Source organism: Coregonus lavaretus (assembly GCF_964263955.1).
Source record: "Coregonus lavaretus genome assembly, chromosome: 5".
NCBI classification, from domain to species: domain Eukaryota; kingdom Metazoa; phylum Chordata; class Actinopteri; order Salmoniformes; family Salmonidae; genus Coregonus; species Coregonus lavaretus.
The window spans coordinates 29,639,903-29,662,833 of record NC_139992.1 but is presented as its reverse complement, the minus strand read 5'-3'; the positions used below and the strand labels follow the sequence as shown (position 1 = coordinate 29,662,833).

Here is a 22,931-nt window from a genome sequence, read left to right as displayed (position 1 = left end):
CTGCAAAAGTAAATGGTTTTAATGTGAATATAGTGCAGTGTGGAATAGTAAGAGAGAGAGAGGTTTGACCCCTGTACAGAGAAGCCAGGGAGGCAATAGGGAGCTTTCCCTCCAACCACTGCTCCCGCTAGGTCATCTCCTCTCTGCTCTGCCGGCTGTAAGATAGGTGTGTGTGTGTAATAAAGCCTCGCCTCAGAGGAGTAGACCTGCTTATCTGACCTCCCAGATATGTGTTGATGCGAGAGAAGAACCTGTAGGCTGTAACACACACACACACACACACACACGCAAACCCACAGAGAGAGGCTTGGTTGTTTACCTAAAGGAATTCAATGGAAACTCATTTCCCTCAGACTGAGAGACTGATGGATGGAATTGAATGGAGGAGAGGATCTGAAGAAGAGGTAGGTAAAGTATACTCACGTTCCATCTTCATTGCTGCGGTAGAAGACGAGGAAAGGGTCTGACTTGCCGAAGAAATCTTTCTTGTCCAGTTTATTCCCACAGAACTGCATCATCACTGACTCCTACAGTAACAGAGAGAGACATTGAGACTGATGAAATTGACAGCACAGCTCACAGCTCAGTATTCACAGCAGATACTGGTGAGAGACATCTGATAGTAGATGCAGACATTAATGCTGATCAGTCAACAGTAACATTACAGGACACAGCTCAGGGCAACTCCACTCAGCATCAAGGTGAGAGATATATCCTATGATAGTAGATCCATAACAATATCATTTAATGTATATGCCATGGCAAAGTGTTTATTGATTGATGTTGTACTTATGTGGGTATGATGTATTGTTTGGGGAGTTAACAAGGGCAGACAGCTTTTTTGGGATGGGATGCAGCCCAAGACTCCCTTTCCCTCCATATCCCCTGTCATCAATACTCACCCTGCAGTTTCCCATCTCTTCTACCTTAACAATGATGTTTCCACACTTCTTTCCAGGAATGCCCCTGTTGAAGACAAAACAGAGACACCATTCATTTATATACTAATGGACTATATGGTCAGTATGGTCTAACGGAAACACAGTAACGGTGATGTCTGTGAAGGTTTCTCTTTCATAACAAGCCTCTCTCATCATGCCATGGAAAACTTGAGAACTTGAGGGAGTATCCCAAAACACCTCTAAAGCCAGAGAATACAAGTTGAGCTTTGAGAGGGGGAGAGAGGGAAAGTGAGAGAGAGAGAAGTGTGTGTGTGTGTTTGTGTGTGTGTGTGCACATTCCCTTACGCCTTTCCTGACCCAACAGTCAGCAGAAAGCGAGAAACCGTTTATCCAGGATTCCATCCAACACACTACACCAACACACCCAACTTACACAGGCCCCTTTGACAACACATCCACCCTCCCTCCAAGAAACGATGTCCAAGTCACGTCAAAGGAAAAAATTAACTTTAAATGGAACCACTGAGGCATGGTAAGAAACCACAGTGACATTAGTTGTCTTAACTTCTGAGAAAGAGTCATCTTCAAAATACTGATGACTAACACTGACATAGCACTAGCCAGGCCCACCTTGCAGAAATGGACTCAGGCAGTCATTTAGGCAGCCTGAAATTGGGGTCGAGGACCCCGTACCTAAGAGTAATACAAGTCCCCTTTACTTAACCAGCAGGACTGAAGGAGAGAGCTGATAGACCTATCAAAAGGACATGGATCCGGATGGGTTTTTTGTATCAGTGCTTTACATTGGGATGAACAGTTACCTCTTTTTAACCCAGAAACCAATAGCCTACCTCTTTTGAAGGATGGGAGTAAAATTGCAAAAGAAGAAAATGAAAAGGTTTCTATCTATTTCTCTCTCTCACTGACAATTCACCTAGGTCATTTGTACTGTCCAGTGTTCCCTTCCCTTTCCTCCACCATGAAATCTACCCACACTTTAGGATTATGTTCCATATTGCCAGTGTTGCAAATCAACAGTTGATTAAGCCCTAAACCCTTTGTCTAGCCAGTAGCGATGCTAATGTTAAACTGTCTTGTGGGTAAATAGAAAGGTTTTCCCCAAAACCTTCTCAACCTTATAAATGTTAACTGCAAAGTAGGCCTCCCTAGCAGGATTATGTCATGCTTTGTATTAATCGGGTGGGCATTTGTTTTACAAACTCTGCTACAGAAACATCGCTAGCAAAACACGTTCCTCTCTAGCTAGGTGTGCACTTGAATTTCACTCAAAAGGCAAAATATGTTCAATATTTCTGAGATGTCAAATTGTTTCTTTGGATTTGATTTGTGCATTGACATGGACTCAGAACATCCCATTTTGTTGTTTCTCTATAAAAATAGTAATTTTGAGAGTGAAAAACTGTACTTCACACTTGAGAGTATTTTCGCACTGATCCTAGACCAGCACCCCTAGGCCTACTCTGATACGCTTTATGAATACAGGCGCAGCCACTCTTACAGAAAAGCTTGACTGTGAATGTTCTGTTCTAATTTCAGAATGTCAACAAAAAGGAGAATTTAAAACTGTAGCAGTCGATTCCACAGCATACAGTGAAAGCCCCGATAGGAAATCCTGCTGTAGATGCGTTAATAACAGGATTACACACACAAATAGGATTCAGACAGGGTTTCACAAGTATTCCACAAGTCCTCTCATCCAGTAATAGACACCTATGGATTTGGATTGTCACTTACAAATTCCCAGTCAGTCACTCTCTCTCACTCTCTCTCTCTTTCCCGTTGTGTGTGTGTGTGTGTGTGTGTGTGTGTGTACGTGAGCATTTGCATGCATATGTGTGTGTGTGTAGTACCTCAAAGAGGCTAGCTCTAAAAGTGTGTGCCGCTGAATGCAGCAGAACAGCGGTGCACTGTAACCTTCAGGCACAGCCACTCACTCTAAATAGAATAGAGTCATTTCAGACCGAACCTGCATCCCAAATGGCACACTACTTTTGACCAGGGCCCATATGGGTCTGGACAAAAGTAGAGCACAATTTAGGGAATAGGGTGCCATTTGGGACACACAACAAGATGATTGCTGCCTGACTAACCAGATCAGCACAATTCAGATCTGCTGCCATATTACGACCCCCATGAACGACACTTAACGTCAGCTTAACTGCCTCCTCCCTATGCTTATAACAATAGGAGTGATTGAATGAAAGATCCCTTTATTCTCTTCTGTCTCCCCCTGTCTTTCTTGCCTTGGTGCCAACACACGCATGCGCACGCAAGCAAGCAGACCAGAGCTGCACCAGAAGACACACGCTGTATCTTTGTGCGGGTGAATGTGTACTGATGAGGGGCCACACAGTAGGCTAAACAAAGCAGCTCCGTCCCATCCCATCACATCCAATTCAGTGGGTCAGTCAGACTATATATCATACAAGTAAACAAGACCAGGGCCATCTGAGGACTCACACACATCCCCTATCCCTCCTGGGTTGGTTGGCAAGGCCTACAGTACCAACAGACCTTTGTGGGAGGCAGGGATAGGGGATAGGGCCAATTCTATTTAATAATGTGGGGATGAAGGGCGGGAGGCATAGAGTTAGTGCAGGTAAAGCAAGAATGCAGTCCACAAAAGACAGGTTCCATGAAATGGGTTATCCGCCTACTCAGTGATACCCACAGAACCAAACTATGAAGAGTGTACACAAATATTAGCGTCGTAGCTCTTATTGTGAGACTTTAACTGTGGGAAATCACCACATTCATATTGCAATATACAGCCTTAACTATGGATCTTATGTCCATGAAATGGGTTATCAGCCTACTCAGTGATACCCACAGAACTCAACTGTGACATGTCAAAATGCTGATTTATTTAATTCTCCATGTGGTCTATATTAAAAGGTCACTTTATTTAATATAACAGGCTTTTCAAATTCAATATTGGTGATTTCCCACAGTTAAAGTCCCACAATAAGAGCAACGACGTTAATATTTGTGTACATCTCTTCACAGTTGTGTTCTGTGGGTGTCACTGAGTAGGCTGATATCCCATTTCATGGACCCAAGACCAATGTTCCCTCTAATTTTCTTCATCACAAATGTCAGGTCTGCTGAGAGCGAACTTGAACGTTGTGAAAATTCTGTGCAGCCTACGGTGCGTGTTTACTGTGAACACTGATGCTGATGCTGTGTGGCTATTTGATCATAATGTAGGCCTACCGGAGTGGCCTACCAGAAAAAAACAATGGAGAAAATGCATCCCATAACATTTTAACATGGAAATAGCTGTTCTATCGTTCAGCCTACAGTAGCAGCCAATGTGTGGTGTTCAATGTAGGCCTACATTCCATGAGACTTTTGAAAAAAACATGCAGGGCCTGACATTTCAGGTGACTGAAAATGTTGTGTTGTTTGATGCAAGAAACCACTTTACAAAATAAAATGCATCATTATTCCCATACCATTATCAGACAAATTATGCTACCCTCTGCCTATTGGCTACTTAGCTTTTTCAAGTCTGTCTCAAAATACAACACTGCCCCTTTAAGACAAAAAAAAGCTCTTTACCTGACTCACTTTTCAAAGATGTCTAGAAATGTACACATTTTGTGCTTTTGTAGGAAACAATCACTCCCCCATTGCTGACTACAAATGATATATAACTGGGCTAATAACTCACTAACTAGCAAAGGATATGAACAAATGTACAAATGTGCACAAGTTGCTACATGTAGCTCTCACTTTGATCTCAAAACAAGCACATCTACTCACAACCGCTCATGCTGTAAAAATAGTACAGTTTTTAGTGAATGGCACAGATCCATATATTGCAATGGTCTATTTGCATATTGGCCTACTGCAGCTCTGCCTCCAATAAAATATCTTGCATAGTTTGTTTTGTTTCGGTATGTTGCATTGATTCGTTCACAATTCTCACAGTAAAGGGAAACGTTGATAGTGTTAACTAACGGGGAAAACTCCGTTCAATGTCGTGCTTCTATGTGCGTGCTGATTTTTCTTCTGCATGGCAGTCCCGGGGGAGTTGCGCGCCCGCCCAAGACCCATAGCTAAAGCTGTACATTGCAATATGAATGCCAATATGCTCAAAAGGCTGGATAGTGAGGTGATTTCCCATAGTTAAAGTCCCACAATAAGAGCAACAGCGCTAATATTTGTCAATATACTTGTCAACAAGTCTATTACATCAACAGTGCGATTTATACTTTTTTGGTGTGAAATAAACTACTTATAGTCCAAATATGGCATTGTTCCACTATTTGTATCCGTTTGCATCAGTTTCAATGGGGACTTTTATTTTGAAGGTGAACCGCAAATTCCATTATTGTGGCTAATCCTTATTGTGGCTAGCTTCACACAGGTCACAAAGGTTGGAAAAGGCACTCACTTCGTGGAACGACCCAAGTAATAGAGACCTTCTGTCAGGAAGACAAAAATCTGTATTTATTACACAACAACCGATGGCAGGACAGTCTGGAGGTCAATAACATTAACGAAATATGTGAAAATGAATCATCATAAACGCCTTAAGAAGTAAACCAAGATGGCGTAGCAGTGCGGTCGCTTTTATTCATTCTCCTTGTGTAAATTTCCCGTTTCTTGTTTTTTTGTCTATTTTGTATATATTTCTCAATTTTTACTTTTCATTCTTTAACTAAATATACTTTCCTGCAACCCGCCTCACCCAACGTGGAAAGGATTATATTATTTCTTTATAACTTTCATCAAGAACCGTAAGCTGAAACTAGCTGAAACTAGTGTAGCTGCAACTGAATGGCTACTTGATATTAGTCACTGTTAGCGTCTTCACCACTGTCTGTGGCCTACACTATCCACCAGCCAGCTCTAGCTCTAGCCTGGACAATTCGTCGGCCAGTCTGCACAGCGTGCTATCGACCCAGCGTGCTATCGACCCAGAGCTTATTGGACTTTCTGCCGGAATCACTGGACCCTAGCGCCGGATCATCGCAACCAGCTAGCTAGCTGCAACCTGTTGTTGGCTAATTACCATTGCCCTGTAGCAAGCACCAGTTAGCCTTGAGCTAGCCTCAGGCCCATCTCCCGGCTATCTACCTCTCTGTCAACCGGACGGGACCTCCTAGTGTTGACACTGAGCCCCGCCGATCCAACACGACTGGTTTGCCGACGAAATAGTCTGATGTGGTTTCAACAGGCTTCCCGTTGCGACGACCACGAAGATCCATCTGCCAGCCCCGGCCCGCTAGCACACGCAAACTACAACTGTGCTCCCTGCTAGCTGTGCTGAAGCACCAATTTGAACTGCTCTCGGACTCACATATTGCTGTTCACTGGACCTTATGATCACTCAGCTGCACAGCTGATGCCTGCTGGACTGTTCCTTTACACGGTACCCTGTCCTGTTTATTCTGTTTAGCCTTAGCCCAAACGTTATCGCTATTTCCAGTTGTTGTCTTAGCTCTCTCTAATAACACCTGTGACTGCTTTATGCCTCTCTCCCATGTCAATTATGCCTTGCCTATTGCTGTTTGGGTTAGTTCTTATTATACAATTTCACTGTAGAACCCCTAGTCCCTCTCAAACTGCCTCAAATAGTTCCTTTGTTCCACCCCCCATACACGCCGAGACCGGCTCAATCGGTGCCTCCAGTGACGCTATCTCTTTCATTGTTACCCAACGCTTAGGGTTACCTGAACTGTACTCATATCCTTCCATATCCTTTTCTGTACATAATGCCCTGAATCTTTTCTACAACGCCCGGAGAACTGCCCCCTTTATTCTATGTACCCAACGCACTAGAAGACCAGTTCTTAAAGCCTTTAGTCGTATCCTTATTCTAGTCCTCCTCTGTTCCTCTGGTGATGTAGAGGCTAACCCAGGCCCTGCAGCCCCCAGTATCACTCCTACTCCCCAGGAGCTATCATTTGTTGACTTCTGTAACCGTAAAAGTCTTGGTTTTCTGCACGTAAATATCAGAAGCCTCCTTCCTAAGTTTGAGTTATTCACTGCGTTAGCACACTCCGCCAACCCTGATGTTCTAGCAGTGTCTGAATCCTGGCTTAGGAAGGCCACCAAAAATTCTGAAATTTCCATCCCCAACTATAACATTTTCAGTCTAGATAGAACTGCCAAAGGGGGTGGAGTTGCAATCTACTGTAGAGATAGCCTGCAGAGCTCTATCATACTATCCAGGTCTGTGCCCAAACAGTTTGAGCTTCTACTTCTAAAAATCCACCTTTCCAGAAATAAATCTCTTACTGTTGCCGCTTGCTACAGACCCCCCTCAGCCCCCAGCTGTGCCCTGGACACCATATGTGAATTGATTGCCCCCCCATCTATCCTCAGAGTTCGTACTGCTTGGTGACCTAAATTGGGATATGCTTAACACCCCGGCCATCCTACAATCTAAACTAGATGCCCTCAATCTCACACAAATTATCAACGAACCTACCAGGTAAAACCCTAAATCCGTAAACATGGGTACCCTCATAGATATCATCCTGACTAACTTACCCTCTAAATACACCTCCGCTGTCTTCAACCAGGATCTCAGCGATCACTGCCTTATTGCCTGCGTCCGTAACGGGTCCGCGGTCAAACGACCACCCCTCATCACTGTCAAACGCTCCCAAAAACACTTCAGCGAGCAGGCCTTCCTAATTGACCTGGCCCAGGTATCCTGGATGGATATAGATCTCATTCCGTCAGTAGAGGATGCCTGGTTGTTCTTTAAAAGTAATTTCCTCTCAATCTTAAATAAACATGCCCCATTCAAAAAATACAGAACTAAGAACAGATATAGCCCCTGGTTCTCCTCAGACTTGACTGCCCTTGACCAGCACAAAAACATCCTGTGGCGTACTGCATTAGCATCAAATAGCCCCCGCGATATGCAACTTTTCAGGGAAGTTAGGAACCAATATACACAAGCAGTTAGGAAAGCAAAGGCTAACTTTTTCAAACAGAAATTTGCATCCTGTAGCACTAACTCCAAAAAGTTTTGGGACACTGTAAAGTCCATGGAAAATAAGAGCACTTCCTCCCAGCTGCCCACTGCACTGAGGCTAGGAATCACTATCACCACCGATAAATCTACAATAATCGAGAATTTCAACAAGCATTTTGCTACAGCTGGCCATGCTTTCCACCTGGCTACCACTACCCCGGCCACCAGCTCTGCACCCTCCGCTGCAACTTGCCCATGCCCCCCCCGCTTCTCCTTCACACAAATCCAGACAGCTGATGTTCTGAAAGAGCTGCAAAATCTGGACCCCTACAAATCATCTGGGCTAGACAATCTGGACCCTTTCTTTCTAAAACTAGCCACCGAAATTGTCGCAACCCCTATTACTAGCCTGTTCAACCTCTCTTTCGTAACGTCTGAGATCCCCAGAGATTGGAAAGCTGCCGCGGTCATCCCCCTCTTCAAAGGGGGTGACACTCTAGATCCAAACTGTTACAGACCCATATCCATCCTGCCCTGCCTTTCAAAAGTTTTTGAAAGCCAAGTCAACAAACAGATCACCGACCATTTCGAATCCCACCGTACCTTCTCCGCTATGCAATCCGGTTTCCGAGCTGGTCATGGGTGCACTTCAGCCACGCTCAAGGTCCTAAACGATATTATAACCGCGATCGATAATAGACAGTACTGTGTAGCCGTTTTCATTGACCTGGCCAAGGCTTTCGACTCTGTCAACCACCGCATTCTTATTGGCAGACTAAATAGCCTTGGTTTCTCAAATGACTGCCTCGCCTGGTTCACCAACTACTTCTCAGATAGAGTTCAATGTGTCAAATCGGAGGGCCTGTTGTCTGGACCTATGGCAGTCTCTATGGGGGTGCCACAGGGTTCAATTCTTGGGCCGACTCTTTTCTCTGTGTATATCAATGACGTCGCTCTTGCTGCTGGTGACTCTCAGATCCACCTCTACGCAGACGACACCATTTTGTATACATCTGGCCCTTCATTGGACACTGTGTTAACAAACCTCCAAACGAGCTTCAATGCAATACAACACTCCTTCAGTAGCCTCCAACTGCTCTTAAACACTAGTAAAACTAAATGCATGCTCTTCAACCGAACGCTGCTTGCACCCGCCCACCCGACTAGAATCACTACTCTCGACGGGTCTGACCTAGAGTATGTGGACAACTACAAATATCTAGGTGTCTGGTTAGACTGTAAACTCTCCTTCCAGACTCACATTAAGAATCTCCAATCCAAAGTTAAATCTAGAATCGGTTTCCTATTTCGCAACAAAACCTCCTTCACTCATGCTGCCAAACATGCCCTCGTAAAACTGACTATCCTACCGATCCTTGACTTCGGCGATGTCATTTACAAAATAGCCTCCAACACTCTACTCAGCAAATTGGATGTAGTCTATCACAGTGCCATCCGTTTTGTCTCCAAAGCCCCATATAATACCCACCACTGTGACCTGTACGCTCTTGTTGGCTGGGCCTCACTACATATTCGTCGCCAAACCCACTGGCTCCAGGCCATCTATAAATCACTGCTAGGCAAATCCCCGCCTTATCTTAGCTCATTGGTCACCATAGCAACACCCACCCGTAGTCTGCGCTCCAGCAGGTATATCTCACTGGTCATCCCCAAAGCCAACACCTCCTTTGGCCGCAATTCCTTCCAGTTCTCTGCTGCCAATGACTGGAACGAAATGCAAAAATCTCTGAAGCTGGAGACACTTATCTCCCTCACTAACTTTAAGCATCAGTTGTCAGAGCACCTTACCGATCACTGCACCTGTACACAGCCCATCTGATATTAGCCCGCCCAACTACCTCATCCCTATATTGTTATTTATTTTGCTCATTTGTACCCCAGTATCTCTATTTGCACATCATCTCTTGCACATCTATCATTCCAGTGTTAATACTAATTGTAATTATTTTGCACTATAGCCTATTTATTGCCTTACCTCCATAACTTGCTACATTTGCACACACTGTATATATATGTATTTCTGTTGTATTTTTGATTTTGTTTTGTTTTACCCCATATGTAACTCTGTGTTGTTGTTTTTATCGCACTGCTTTGCTTTATCTTGGCCAGGTCGCAGTTGTAAATGAGAACTTGTTCTCAACTGGTTTACCTGGTTAAATAAAGGTGAAAAAAATAAATAAATAAAATTATAATAATAAAAAAAAAACACTCTCTCGGTCTCTTTCACCTCTCTTTCACTCATACACATCTCTCTCACCCTATCCCTCCCTCTTCTGCTCTCTTTCTCCTGTATCTCGCTTTGTCTTTGACCTCTTTCTTTCTTTCTTTCTTTCCCTCACCAACCCCTCCTTGCTCTGTGTGTATTCAGAAGCAACACTTCCGAAAACTTCTAATCAAGACACATGGATTTGTAATCAGCGTCAGGAGAGAGAGAGCAGAGTAGAGAGAGAGAGCACTAGGTAGGTAATTATAATTAAATGTTAGCAACCTGTGGCGTTACGGGGGGGGGGGGGGGGAATAGAGCAATTATCTTCCCCTCCACCCTGGAAAGACGAGAGAGAATTCTGCTTGTATTATGCTATACCACAATAAACATAGAGTTCAAATGCAGAGACTCGGAGTTCGAGATCAGTGAGTGCCTTTGATATGACAGGTTGGCACGAAATCTGTAGCCTATCTCCGCCGCGTAAACTAGGGGGCCTTCTAGCAGTAGTAAGGACAACGATTCAGCAGGTGGCAGACAGGTAGAGGTGCAAATTAGTTTTGGATGTATTTACACAGCGCTGGTGTTTGAAAGATGACGGTAATATTTACAAATACAGTGCCATCGGAAGGTATTCAGACCCCTTGACTTTTTCCACATTTTGTTACGTAACAGCCTTATTCTAAAATGTATTGAATTGTTTTTTCTCCTCATCAATCTACACACAATACCCCATAATGACAAAGCAAAAACAGGTTTAGACATAAAAAACTGAAATATCACATTTAAGTAAGTATTCAGAGCCTTTACTCAGTACTTTGTTGAAGCACCTTTGGCAGTGATTACAGCATCGAGTCTTCTTGGGTATGACGCTACATGCTTGGCACACCTGTATTTGGAGGGTTTCTCCCATTCTTCGCTGCAGATCCTCTCAAGCTCTGTCAGGTTGGATGGGGAGTGTTGCTGCACAGCTATTTTCAGGTCTCTCCAGAGATGTTCGGTCGGGTTCAAGTCCAGGCTCTGGCTGGGCCATTCAAGGACATTCAGAGACTTGTCCCGAAGCCACTCCTGCATTGTCTTGGCTGTGTGCTTAGGGTCGTTGTCCTGTTGGAAGGTGAACCTTCGCCCCAGTCTGATGTCCTGAGCGCTCTGGTTTTCATCAAGCATCTCTCTGTACTATGCCTTGATCCTGACTAGTCTCCCAGTCCCTGCTGCTGAAAAACATCCTCACAGCATAATGCTGCCACTCCCATGCTTCACCGTAGGGATGGTGCCAGGTTTACTCCAGACGTGACTCTTGGCATTCAGGCCAAAGAGTTCAATCTTGGTTTCATCAGACCTGAGAATCTTGTTTCTCATGTTCTGAGAGTCTTTAGGTGCCTGTTGGCAAACTCCAAGCGGGTTGTCATGTGCCTTTTACTGAGGAGTAGCTTCCGTCTGGCCACTCTAGATAAAGGCCTGATTGGTGGAGTGCTGCAGAGATGGTTGTCCTTCTGGAAGGTTCTCCCATCTCCACAGAGGAACTCTAGAGCTCTTCTTCCCTGATTGCTCAGTTTGGCCGGGCGGCCAGCTCTAGGAAGAGGCTTGGTGATTCCAAACTTCTTCCATTTAAGAATGATGGAGTCCACTGTGTTCTTGGGCACCTTCAATGCTGCAGAAATGTTTTGGTACCCTTTCCCAGACCTCAACACAATCCTGTCTCGGAGCTCTACGGACAATTCCTTCGACCTCATGGCTTGGTTTTTGCTCTGACATGCACTGTCAACTGTGGGACCTTAATTAGACAGGTGTGTGCCTTTCCAAATCATGTCCAATCAATTGAATTTACCACAGGTGGACTCCAATCAAGTTGTAGAAACAGCTCAAGGATGATCAATGGAAACATGATGTACCTGAGCTCAATTTCGAGTCTCATAGCAAAGGGTCTGAATACTTATGTAAATAAGGTATTTCTGTTTTTGTATTCTTTTTACACAAATTTAAAATAAAAACCAGTTTTTTCACTTTGTCATTATGGGGTATTGTGTGTAGATTGCTGAGAAAAAAAGTATATTTAATCCATTTTAGAATAAGGCTGTAACAAAATGTGGAAAAAGTGTAAAGGGTCAGATTCAGACCCCTTGACTTTTTCCGCATTTTTTTACGTTAAAGCCTTATTATAGCTCAATAAAAAAAACTAAAATAAAAATAAGAATACCTTATTTACATAAGTATTCAGACCATTTGCTATGAGACTTGAAATTGAGCTCAGGTGCATCCTGTTTCCATTGATCATCCTTGAGCTCATAGGTCAGACACTACTGCAGAGCACCCCCCATAGGAACAGCAAAGGAGCAGGAAGGAGACAGTTCGTCCTCACCAGGGCCCAACTGGTAAATTTGACCCCGCCGTTATAAATCAAAATCAAATATTGCAGGCGGAGGCATATCACGTTATTCACTACTATGGAAATCCAAATATATTTCAACTAATAGATATGGGAGTCTCTCTCTCTCTCTCTCTCTCTCTCACACACAACAGCAGTCTATATTAAAGCCATATAACTTTTCTCTAGTCTCCCACAACCTCATGTCCTGTATTAAATTAATATTACCTTTCCAGAGGAAAGAGATTCATGTTCAGATAAAGACATTCTGTCATGTATTTTGTGGCTTATTGAATATTCAAGAGGCCATAAAAATGAAAGACACTATGACAAATCTGAAAGTCATTATGGTGGCTCAGGAAAATGTTATTGTCACGATCGTCCAGAACAGATGAGGACCAAGGCGCAGCGTTGTAGGCAAACATACTCTTTAATTAGAGACACGATCAAAAACAACAAACGATACGTGACAGTTCACGGTCTAACATAAACAGACTTGAAACAAGATCCCACTAACACAAATGGGAAACAGACAGTTTAAATATGGCTCCCAATCAGAGACAACCAACGACAGCTGACACTCGTTGCCTCTGATTGGGAGCCACTCCGGCCAACACAGAAATACACATACCAGATAAACAAATGAAATGCACACCCTGGCTCAACATACAAGTGTCCCCAGAGCCAGGGCGTGACAGTTATTGCTAATATTATGGAAATGCGATGCAAATCGCTCCGGCAGAATTTACTTAACTCAAGAGCTGTTTTCAATTTAACAAAAACCTGAAAAGAGTGGGGGCGGTTTGTTAAGTGAGGAATAATTTAGTAAAAATAGCTAAAGTATCCACATTTATTCTTTAAATACCTTCAATACACTGTTAGAGTAGTAGATTATTGAGTTGCCCCGAGATTACTCAGACCAGCTTCCAGTCCAGCGTGTGTACTTATCCAAGGCTTACTGTGTTAACCCATATATCCCTTTATTTCAAACCTATATTGACCGGGGAGAACTAGGCTCCTTGTGATATCATAGGATGAGAACCGCCATCTTCACCACTGAGGTGCAGAGCAGATGTAGAGAAAATCATGACATCACAGCTGTTTTCTCCCTCTCTTCCCCTTTACTCATTCAGCTGTATGTTGGGGCCTTCACTGCCTTGCTGCTCAGTTTGAATCAGTCATGAGATAGCATACACACACACACCTATTCAAACATGCTGAAATAATAGGACACACTACAGTTTGCATGGCACACTATAGATGTCAACACACTTCTCAGTCTGCTGACAGCCATTGTCTTAAAATAAACTGTGAGTCACTGCTGAGTCGCTCAACCCCCCCCCACACACGCCCATTGGAGTGCAGATTGAACTGTGTAATTAGAGGTAATTAACATTCATTAAGGTAAATAAAGGTCCCCCCGTCACGATCAGGTGCAGGCATATGTCTGACGACAGATAGGGTGAGAGGCACTAGAGCGTCTCTCTCTCTCTCTCCCAGTCTATCTATCAGTGATTATTAGTATTAAAGCAAAGTAACCATTCAATAACTGTACATGTACCTAAATAGCTTTGTGCTGTATCATCTAATGCATGCATACAGCATATTCTATTCAGAATTATGATAATTACCTATCCATCAACCATCCATTATGACAAAAAATATATATTGTAAAGTGGTTTTCCCACTGGCTATAAGGTGAATGCACCAATTTGTAAGTCGCTCTGGATAAGAGCTTCTGCTAAATTACGTAAATGTAAAATGTAAATGTAATGAATCAGAAGTGTGTGTGTCAGTGCTGTGTGTAAGTTGACTATGCAAACAATTTGGAATTTCCAACACATTAATGTTTCTTATAGAAACCGATGCAGTCAGTCTTTCCTCAACTCTTAGCCAAGAAAAGCAAAACGTGCCGCTCTTTTCTGGGCCAGCTGCAGCTTAACTAGGTACTTCTTTGCAGCACTTGACCATATGACTGGACAATAATCAAGATAAAACTAGAGCCTGCAGGACTTGCTTTGTGGAGTGTGGTGTCAAAAATGCAGAGCATCTCTTTATCACGAACATACCTCTCCCAATCTATACAACCATTGAATCAATATGTTTTGACCATGACAGTTTACAATGTTTTGACCATGACAGTTTACAATCTAATGTAACACCAAGTAATTTAGTCTCCTCAACTTGCTCAACAGCCACACCATTCATTACCAGATTCAGCTGAGGTCTAGAACCTAGGGAATGATGTGTACCAAATACAATGTTCATAGTTTTAGAGATGTTCAGCACCAGTTTATTACTGGCTACTAGGGCTGTCCCCGACTAAAAAAAAATCTTTGTCGACCGAGAGTCGTCCTGTTCTGTGTTTGAAAATGTTTGAATCCATTTTTCCATATATAGACAGACACACCCTACGTGTTTGAATAAAATCAACTATATATGCACTGAGCTTGACTGATGCTTCAAGCAGACTGTTTGATTAAATAATTAAGACACACAAATGACTCAAGAAAGAGCCCGATGGTCACACTGTGTAAAAATAAATGACAGCGAGTGCCTGTGTGACTGGCACTCGCTCTCCTCCCTACTGCAGCCAAAAGACACCACAGCACAGCAAGTGTTTATTGTGCTGTCCATGCTGAAGCTGCAACATAATTTCAGCAATTTAGTTTCTTACTTGTTTCTGACTGAAAAGTTCTGTTACGGAAATCCCTAATTTGTTTAGGAAAAACATTCCCTATTCCCTCAGCCCTTGCTCTCTTTACGTGAAACATGTAAGCATCGCATGCATGTGACCAATAGGGCCTGACCTATAGCCTATCATAATCACATCAATACATTGGTTATAACAAACTCCGAACACAGTAATGTCGACAGCAAAATGGATGCGGAGGACTTGAAAAAGAAACTCGAAACGGGTGAATGTTTCAGATCTTTGGAAGACATTTGACTTAGTTGTGGAAACTACTGGAGATCAACAAAAAGGGGGATATAGGAGCAAGCATTGCGTGAGTATTATGTGTGCCAAACAGTTGCTGTTAGATTACAATATTATTTTTTCTGACCATTTGGAACAGTGTAAACAACACTAAATCGAGAGCATCCTGACTGGTTGCATCACTGCCTGGTATGGCAACTGCTCGGCCTCCGACCACAAGGCACTACAGAGGGTAGTGCGTATGGCCCAGTACATCACTGGGGCCAAGCTTCCTGCCATCCAGGACCTCTATACCAGGCGGTGTCAGAGGAAGGCCCTAAAAATTTTCAAAGACTCCAGCCACCCTAGTCATAGACGGTTCTCTCTGCTACCGTACGGCAAGCGGTACCGGAGCGCCAAGTCTAGGTCCAAGAGGCTTCTAAACAGCTTCTAACCCCAAGCCATAAGTCTCCTGAACATCTAATCAAATGGCTACCCAGACTATTTGCACTCAAGCACTTCACATACATTATCTAGATACATTATCTAGATACTGACTGTTAGCACTTGGTGGTCTATAGCAACACCCTAAAATAATAGTGATGAATTAAAAAGGTTATAGACATTATTGTCAGTAATGACTTGAGTATGAGGAGAGGGAAAAGAGGGAGTACTGACATCGTTTTGCACTTTGGAAAGGTATCCGAAACGGCCAATACAACACAGTATCTACAAGTTTACTGGAATGACTATCACCATGGTGACTGCTACCCAGGAGTTGGCAGGGGAGTGTGTGTGTTCAAGCTTATGTGCACCCTCTCCTCCCCCCACCTGGAAAATAAAATGCTATGTTGTAATAATTCATTATTATAGTATTATTATTGTATTACTAATAATAACACATATGTGAAAACCAAATAAATATATATAAACAGCTTACAGGCACGCATGTGTGTTCATACTTGCTCATGTGAGTGTGAATGCGTGTGTGCATGTGCGCGTGCATGCGTGTGTGTGAGGTTTGAAATGAGGCCATGCGGTGAAGAGTGTGGAGCACCCAAAGGGGGTTGCCAGATTGGCATTTGTTTATAATTTCAATTCCAGCTCATCACAGCTCTCTTCAACTGGAAAATCCTATTATAAAGTCATATACATTTGAAGAGATGCCAAGAAATTGCTTTCAGACAGCTGATCCGAGCTTGAAGCAACAGGATAGATTATTTGAAAGTGCATGAAAGGGCATGCAAAGTTTTTGAAATGAGACTAAAGAAATGCATAATATATGTTGTGAGTGTGCATGTGTGTGTGTATGTGTGCCAGGCGCGTAACTTGCTGGGGGGACGGGGGGGGGTCATGACCATCCCAATATTAGAAACAGGTATTTTTTCACCGTAGCTAATGGCTTTCTGTGGCTTTACACTAGACTACTACTCAATTCCTTATTTTATGATTGGATCCCCCCGCTGCCAATTATGCTTGGTTTAGCCCGGTCCTCAGAGGACGTGGTTTGTGAAAAAAGTTGTGCATGGCTTGTAAGGAGAACGGAGCAAAAGCTACTCTCTTTCTCTCTCTCTCCTCTCTCTTCTTAACAAAACCATTACTTCTGTCAGCTAACCTGTTTCTAATATTGGGAGAGTCATGACCCAGTGTTGTGTTTGAGACCACCTAAAGTGAGACCGATTCAAGACCAAGACCGGGCGGTAAGGACGTCCGGTAGACAAGATGGTGTATTGAATACACAGCGGTGTGAATCACCTCAAGATAAAAACATAATATTCAATATCAATAAGTTAGACTAAATATTAGCACTTCATATATTCACGGGTAATAACATTCAATCTGGATAATAACACAAAACAAATCATAAGGCGAGAGAAATGTATCAACAAATATTACAACAACAAGCAGCACTCAAACATGACGGAGGATAAACGAGGAGAATCAATCTCCAAGAGAAAACGCGACTCCTCGACTGATACAGGTGATTTATGCTTTTCACCACTGGGACTGGTAAGTGTGGAAAGCGATCTGTTGAAGTCGATAAATGACAAACTGGGCATTCTAGAGTTGGTCAGTAATGATGTAAAAGAGTTGAAGGCGAGTCTTGAAATGAGTGACGAAAAAGCTGCGATAATGGAGAACGATACAAAAAAACTAAGAGGGACAGTCACTAAGATAGAAACGGATGTTAACGAACTTAAAAAGGAGAAAAACTTTCTGAGAGAAGCCTTACTAGACATACAAACTAGATCGATGACAGAAAATCTAGTACTTACGGGTATCCAAGAAAAAGAAGGCGAGGTTACCGAAAAAATAGTGAAGGACTTCTTTTTTTACAGCGATTCAAATCCCTCTCGAGGCTGTCGATAAAATCCAACTCAAATGTGTACACCGTTTCGGACAAAGAGGACAGAGATATGAGCGTCCAATCGTTGCCAAATTTGCTTTCTTTAAGGATAAAGTAATGGTTAAAAGCCTAGGTAAAATACTTGCTGGCACGAAAATAGGCATGAATGTTGAGTGGAAAAAGGGGTGAAATATACTTCTCCCATTGGCAAAGAAACTCAAAAGGGGTGATGATATTAATTAACAGTAATTTCGATCAGAATGTGCAAATTGTCCAAACAGATCCGCAAGGTAGATGGATTATTTTAAATATGTTATTAGACCATAAACAGATATGGCTCATTAACCTTTACAGACCAAATAATGATGATCCACACTTCTTTGACAATATATATAATACATTATCAACCCTGCAAGCAATACAAGACTCTATTATTATGGTGGGAGATTATAATACTGTTTTAAATAGCTCAATGCACTGTAAAGGAAATCACACTACAAACTATCACCCTCATGCTCTTAAGGAAATCGTGAATGTCATGGATTCATTAGAACTAGTAGATACAGTGAGGGAAAAAAGTATTTGATCCCTTGCTGATTTTGTATGTTTGCTCACTGACAAAGACATGATCAGTCTATAATTTTAATGGTAGGTTTAATTGAACAGTGAGAGACAGAATAACAACAAAAAAATCCAGAAAAACGCATGTCAAAAATGTTATAAATTGATTTGCATTTTAATGAGGGAAATAAGTATTTGACCCCCTCTCAATCAGAAAGATTTCTGGCTCCCAGGTGTCTTTTATACAGGTAACGAGCTGAGATTAGGAGCACACTCTTAAAGGGAGTACTCCTAATCTCAGCTTGTTACCTGTATAAAAGACACCTGTCCACAGAAGCAATCAATCAATCAGATTCCAAACTCTCCACCATGGCCAAGACCAAAGAGCTCTCCAAGGATGTCAGGGACAAGATTGTAGACCTACACAAGGCTGGAATGGGCTACAAGACCATCGCCAAGCAGCTTGGTGAGAAGGTGACAACAGTTGGTGCGATTATTCGCAAATGGAAGAAACACAAAAGAACTGTCAATCTCCCTCAGCCTGGGGCTCCATGCAAGATCTCACCTCGTGGAGTTGCAATGATCATGAGAACGGTGAGGAATCAGTCAATGATCTCAAGGCAGCTGGGACCATAGTCACCAAGAAAACAATTGGTAACACACTACGCCGTGAAGGACTGAAATCCTGCAGCGCCCGCAAGGTCCCCCTGCTCAAGAAAGCACATATACAGGCCCGTCTGAAGTTTGCCAATGAACATCTGAATGATTCAGAGAAGAACTGGGTGAACGTGTTGTCGTCAGATGAGACCAAAATCGAGCTCTTTGGCATCAACTCAACTCGCCGTGTTTGGAGGAGGAGAAATGCTGCCTGTGACCCCAAGAACACCATCCCCACCGTTAAACATGGAGGTGGAAACATTATGCTTTGGGGGTGTTTTTCTGCTAAGGGGACAGGACAACTTCACTGCATCAAAGGGACGATGGACGGGGCCATGTACCGTCAAATCTTGGGTGAGAACCTCCTTCCCTCAGCCAGGTCATTGAAAATGGGTCGTGGATGGGTATTCCAGCATGACAATGACCCAAAACACACAGCCAAGGCAACAAAGGAGTGGCTCAATAAGAAGCACATTAAGGTCCTGGAGTGGCCTAGCCAGTCTCCAGACCTTAATCCCATAGAAAATCTGTGGAAGGAGCTGAAGGTTCAAGTTGCCAAACGTCAGCCTCGAAACCTTAATGACTTGGAGAAGATCTGCAAAGAGGAGTGGGACAAAATCCCTCCTGAGATGTGTGCAAACCTGGTGGCCAACTACAAGAAACATCTGACCTCTGTGATTGCCAACAAGGGTTTTGCCACCAAGTACTAAGTCATGTTTTGCAGAGGGGTCAAATACTTATTTCCCTCATTAAAATGCAAATCAATTTATAACATTTTTGACATGCGTTTTTCTGGATTTTTTTGTTGTTATTCTGTCTCTCACTGTTCAAATAAACCTACCATTAAAATGATAGACTGATCATGTCTTTGTCAGTGGGCAAATGTACAAAATCAGCAGGGGATCAAATACTTTTTTACCTTCACTGTACATATATATTTGCGAGAGAAAAAAACATTTGGGGGATTGGAAGTGATGCAGACAATTACATTGATGGAAGTTACAATCTATCTGCAATATTAAAGCTGATCTACCCCCGAAAAAAAAAGATTTTAAAAAGATTTTAAAAAGACCAAGTCCGAGTTAAGTCGAGTCCGAGTTAAGACCAAGACCGGAGGAGGGGAGAGACCGAGTCAAGACCGAGACCGGGAGGGGGACGACAAGGGGTCCAAGACCGAGTCAAGACCGAGACCAGAAAAATGCGAGTCCAATTTAAGAACATGATTGTAATTTTGTCAAATCACCACCATAATAAGAGTTAACAAATGTCCAGTATTTCTGTGTTCATATTTCAGAACAACATAGGGATTCTTTAGACATTCAGAATAGTGAAAAAATGCATGCTGAGGGAAAATAGATCCACTCTACAAATTATTACTAACCCAAACACAGCGGGGAACAATGGGCCTTCTACGCCTTCAGAGAAGGGCTAAGGATTTATAAAATAAGTATTATAATGTTAATATAATAATTATTATATTATTATTTTCAATGATGTTCTGATTTAATCGCTTCAGTTTTTGTTGGAAAGGAAAGGGTTAACACTGAATATAAAAAATATATATAATCAGGATTTTTCTTTGCTGTCTCTGGGGAGATACATCTAGCTAGCTAAGTCAGCCATTGGCTAGGCCATCAGAAGCTAGATAAACACATCTGCCGTTCAACTGTTTTAGGGCAACATTTTGGAGTGACAGTGGAATAAACCAATCACATTTTGACTTAATGGGTGGGACCGTTTTTACAAAAACGTATGGAAACTTCTGCCTTCTTGAAGGCCAACAGGTCACTGCGCAATAGCGATCAGTAGTTTTCCCACGGTCTAGCTAGCTAGCTTTTGTTGTGGCTAGTTTGCAGCGGCTGCAGCAGGTGTTATCAAAGAGGATGTCGTTGCTAATTTGTTAGCTTCTCCCTTTTCAATAATAACTTTCAACAAGAAGTTAAGTTTCAAATGATCATCATCTGGTAAGTGGAACTGTGTTTTTTATTGCAACGCGCTTGCTGTTAGCCATCGATTTGAAAATAACTTATGTGTGTGAAACATTGTTGTATTTAAAGTGGAACAGCATTTAAGCAACATGAAATCTTAATAAAAATCTGTTCATATACACCCCCAGGAAGAATTACACTTTTTAAAACATTTTTTTGACAAGTGAGCACTTAGATTTGGTCATTTTCACATTTTCATAAATTCTTAGAATGTTTGGGAATTAAGTATACTAAGGCATTTGTGAAAATTCTATAGCAGCCATGCGTTTGGACAATTAATAGACACTGCAGTAAATAAAACCAAATAAAAACATCTGTCTTGTCCAGGACTGGAGTTTACACAGAAAGGTGTGCTATATCCAATCAGAGCTACAGTAGGCATTTATACAAACAAGCCATTTGCCACTTGGGCCTGCCATCATTCACTTAGAACTGGACTGTGTGTTTACAGGCAGTTGCACACAGCGCGACTTTAGATCATTAGAACGCATTCGCCAAAAGTCACAAAATACACCTGAATGGGTTTCTGCAAATATGTAAACACCACGGGAGTCCTCTTACATTTGGGAATTTTACAGTCCTACTGATCAAACAACCATGAAAAGGTAGGCTCTCTCTTCTTCAGTTATGCACATCAACAACAACAAAATCAACAACTAATGCTAGCTAGACCAAGATGAGCTCAAATCAAATGAAGGAACATTAGATAAACCCTCAAACTTTTTCAGCTAGTTGTCTGTCAAAATTTCACTGATAAACGATGGGGAATTGTAACCTCCTTGTCTTCTGCAGCTTGCCTGCCAATGCATGCTTGTTCCAACAAAGCACCCAAGCTAACTGGCTAGAGTTGGCTAGCTTGCTAGCTAGCTACTCCCAGACACAAATGAGAGAACACCTCACTCTGATCATTTTACTCGCCGTAGCAGAGCTGGTTAGGCTGTTTACATGTTATCTAGAGAGTTCTTGACTAACGATTACTTTACACATGACCTTCTCTACATGTATCTATCCATCTCCTCCAGTTACTATTTTCAGACTACTAGCATCTGGGTGAACCTAATGATCTTCTCATGAATTTCAAAGGTTCCATCTGTCCATCTCTGTCTTCTACCTTTCTTTTCATACGGTCTTTCTTTCTTTACATTTTTATCTCTATCTTCCTGTCGCTCACTCTTCTTCTGTATAGTCTCTCCATCCCATTCCCTTAATCTTCTGTCCTAGACCAATCTCCTCTCATTTTGTTCCTCCACACTCCATGTTCTGTCTCAAGCTCTGTAGTTCTGCTTTGTTTAAAAATCCATTCAAATCAGAAGCCCATCTTATGCAAAGGAGATGGATGTCTTTCTGTTCACAATCACTTTGGATGTTCTTTCCTCAGTCTCTGCCCCATGATTCCTCCATGTATTGTTTTTCTTTGATTTAGAATATTTGCTTTTCTTCTTTTTGTTCATTTCCTGGGTCGGTCAGGTCAAGACAAATTCCCTCTCAAGGGCAAAAGTTGTTAAATTCTGTCTTTCATTTGAGTTTTATGTTATGTTTGGATGCTCTTAGCCTACACAGTGCAGAGCCGATACCGTGCCAGGTCACATTTGACCACTTCCTCTTTAGTTTTTCCTGAATAGCTAGCTAGAGTCAAACATCTCTTGTAGTGCCCATCTGTCTAGTGATTGAGAAGGTGGGCTTTGAATGTTAGCAGGACAGGAACGCTGTCCGGATGTAGCATCATCATCAGCTCTAGACTCCTTGACAGATTCAGATTTATCCTCCCTCCTCTTTCTCTACCTCCCTCAGTCCTTGTCCGTAGCTATTACTGTTTTGTGTCCTACCACTGATGCATAATGTCCCAAGTTCCTCTTTTAATCATTCACCCTAACATCCACTGAAGGCAGTTCTTCACAAAGTACACAGTCCGATACTCCCTCTGAGATCTGAGGGAGGGAACATGCTTTTCTTGCTGGACAGTGTGGAGCTGAAAATACACCAGTCCAATGCATTGTATTGGTGGAAATAGC

The 22,931-nt window shown here is 42.5% G+C and overlaps 1 protein-coding gene across 1 annotated transcript in view; it reads right to left on the bottom strand.

Annotated features, from left to right (window-relative positions):
• Nucleotides 1-22,931, bottom strand: part of LOC311129132 (copine-8-like) — a 126,634-nt gene that overhangs the window by 40,080 nt on the left and 63,623 nt on the right. The window contains exons 7-8 of the mRNA XM_084161424.1: nt 903-966; nt 424-527 (exon numbers count right to left, since the gene is read on the bottom strand). Of these exons, the coding sequence (XP_084017550.1) occupies nt 424-527; nt 903-966 (168 nt within the window). The remainder of the gene's footprint in view (nt 1-423; nt 528-902; nt 967-22,931) is intronic.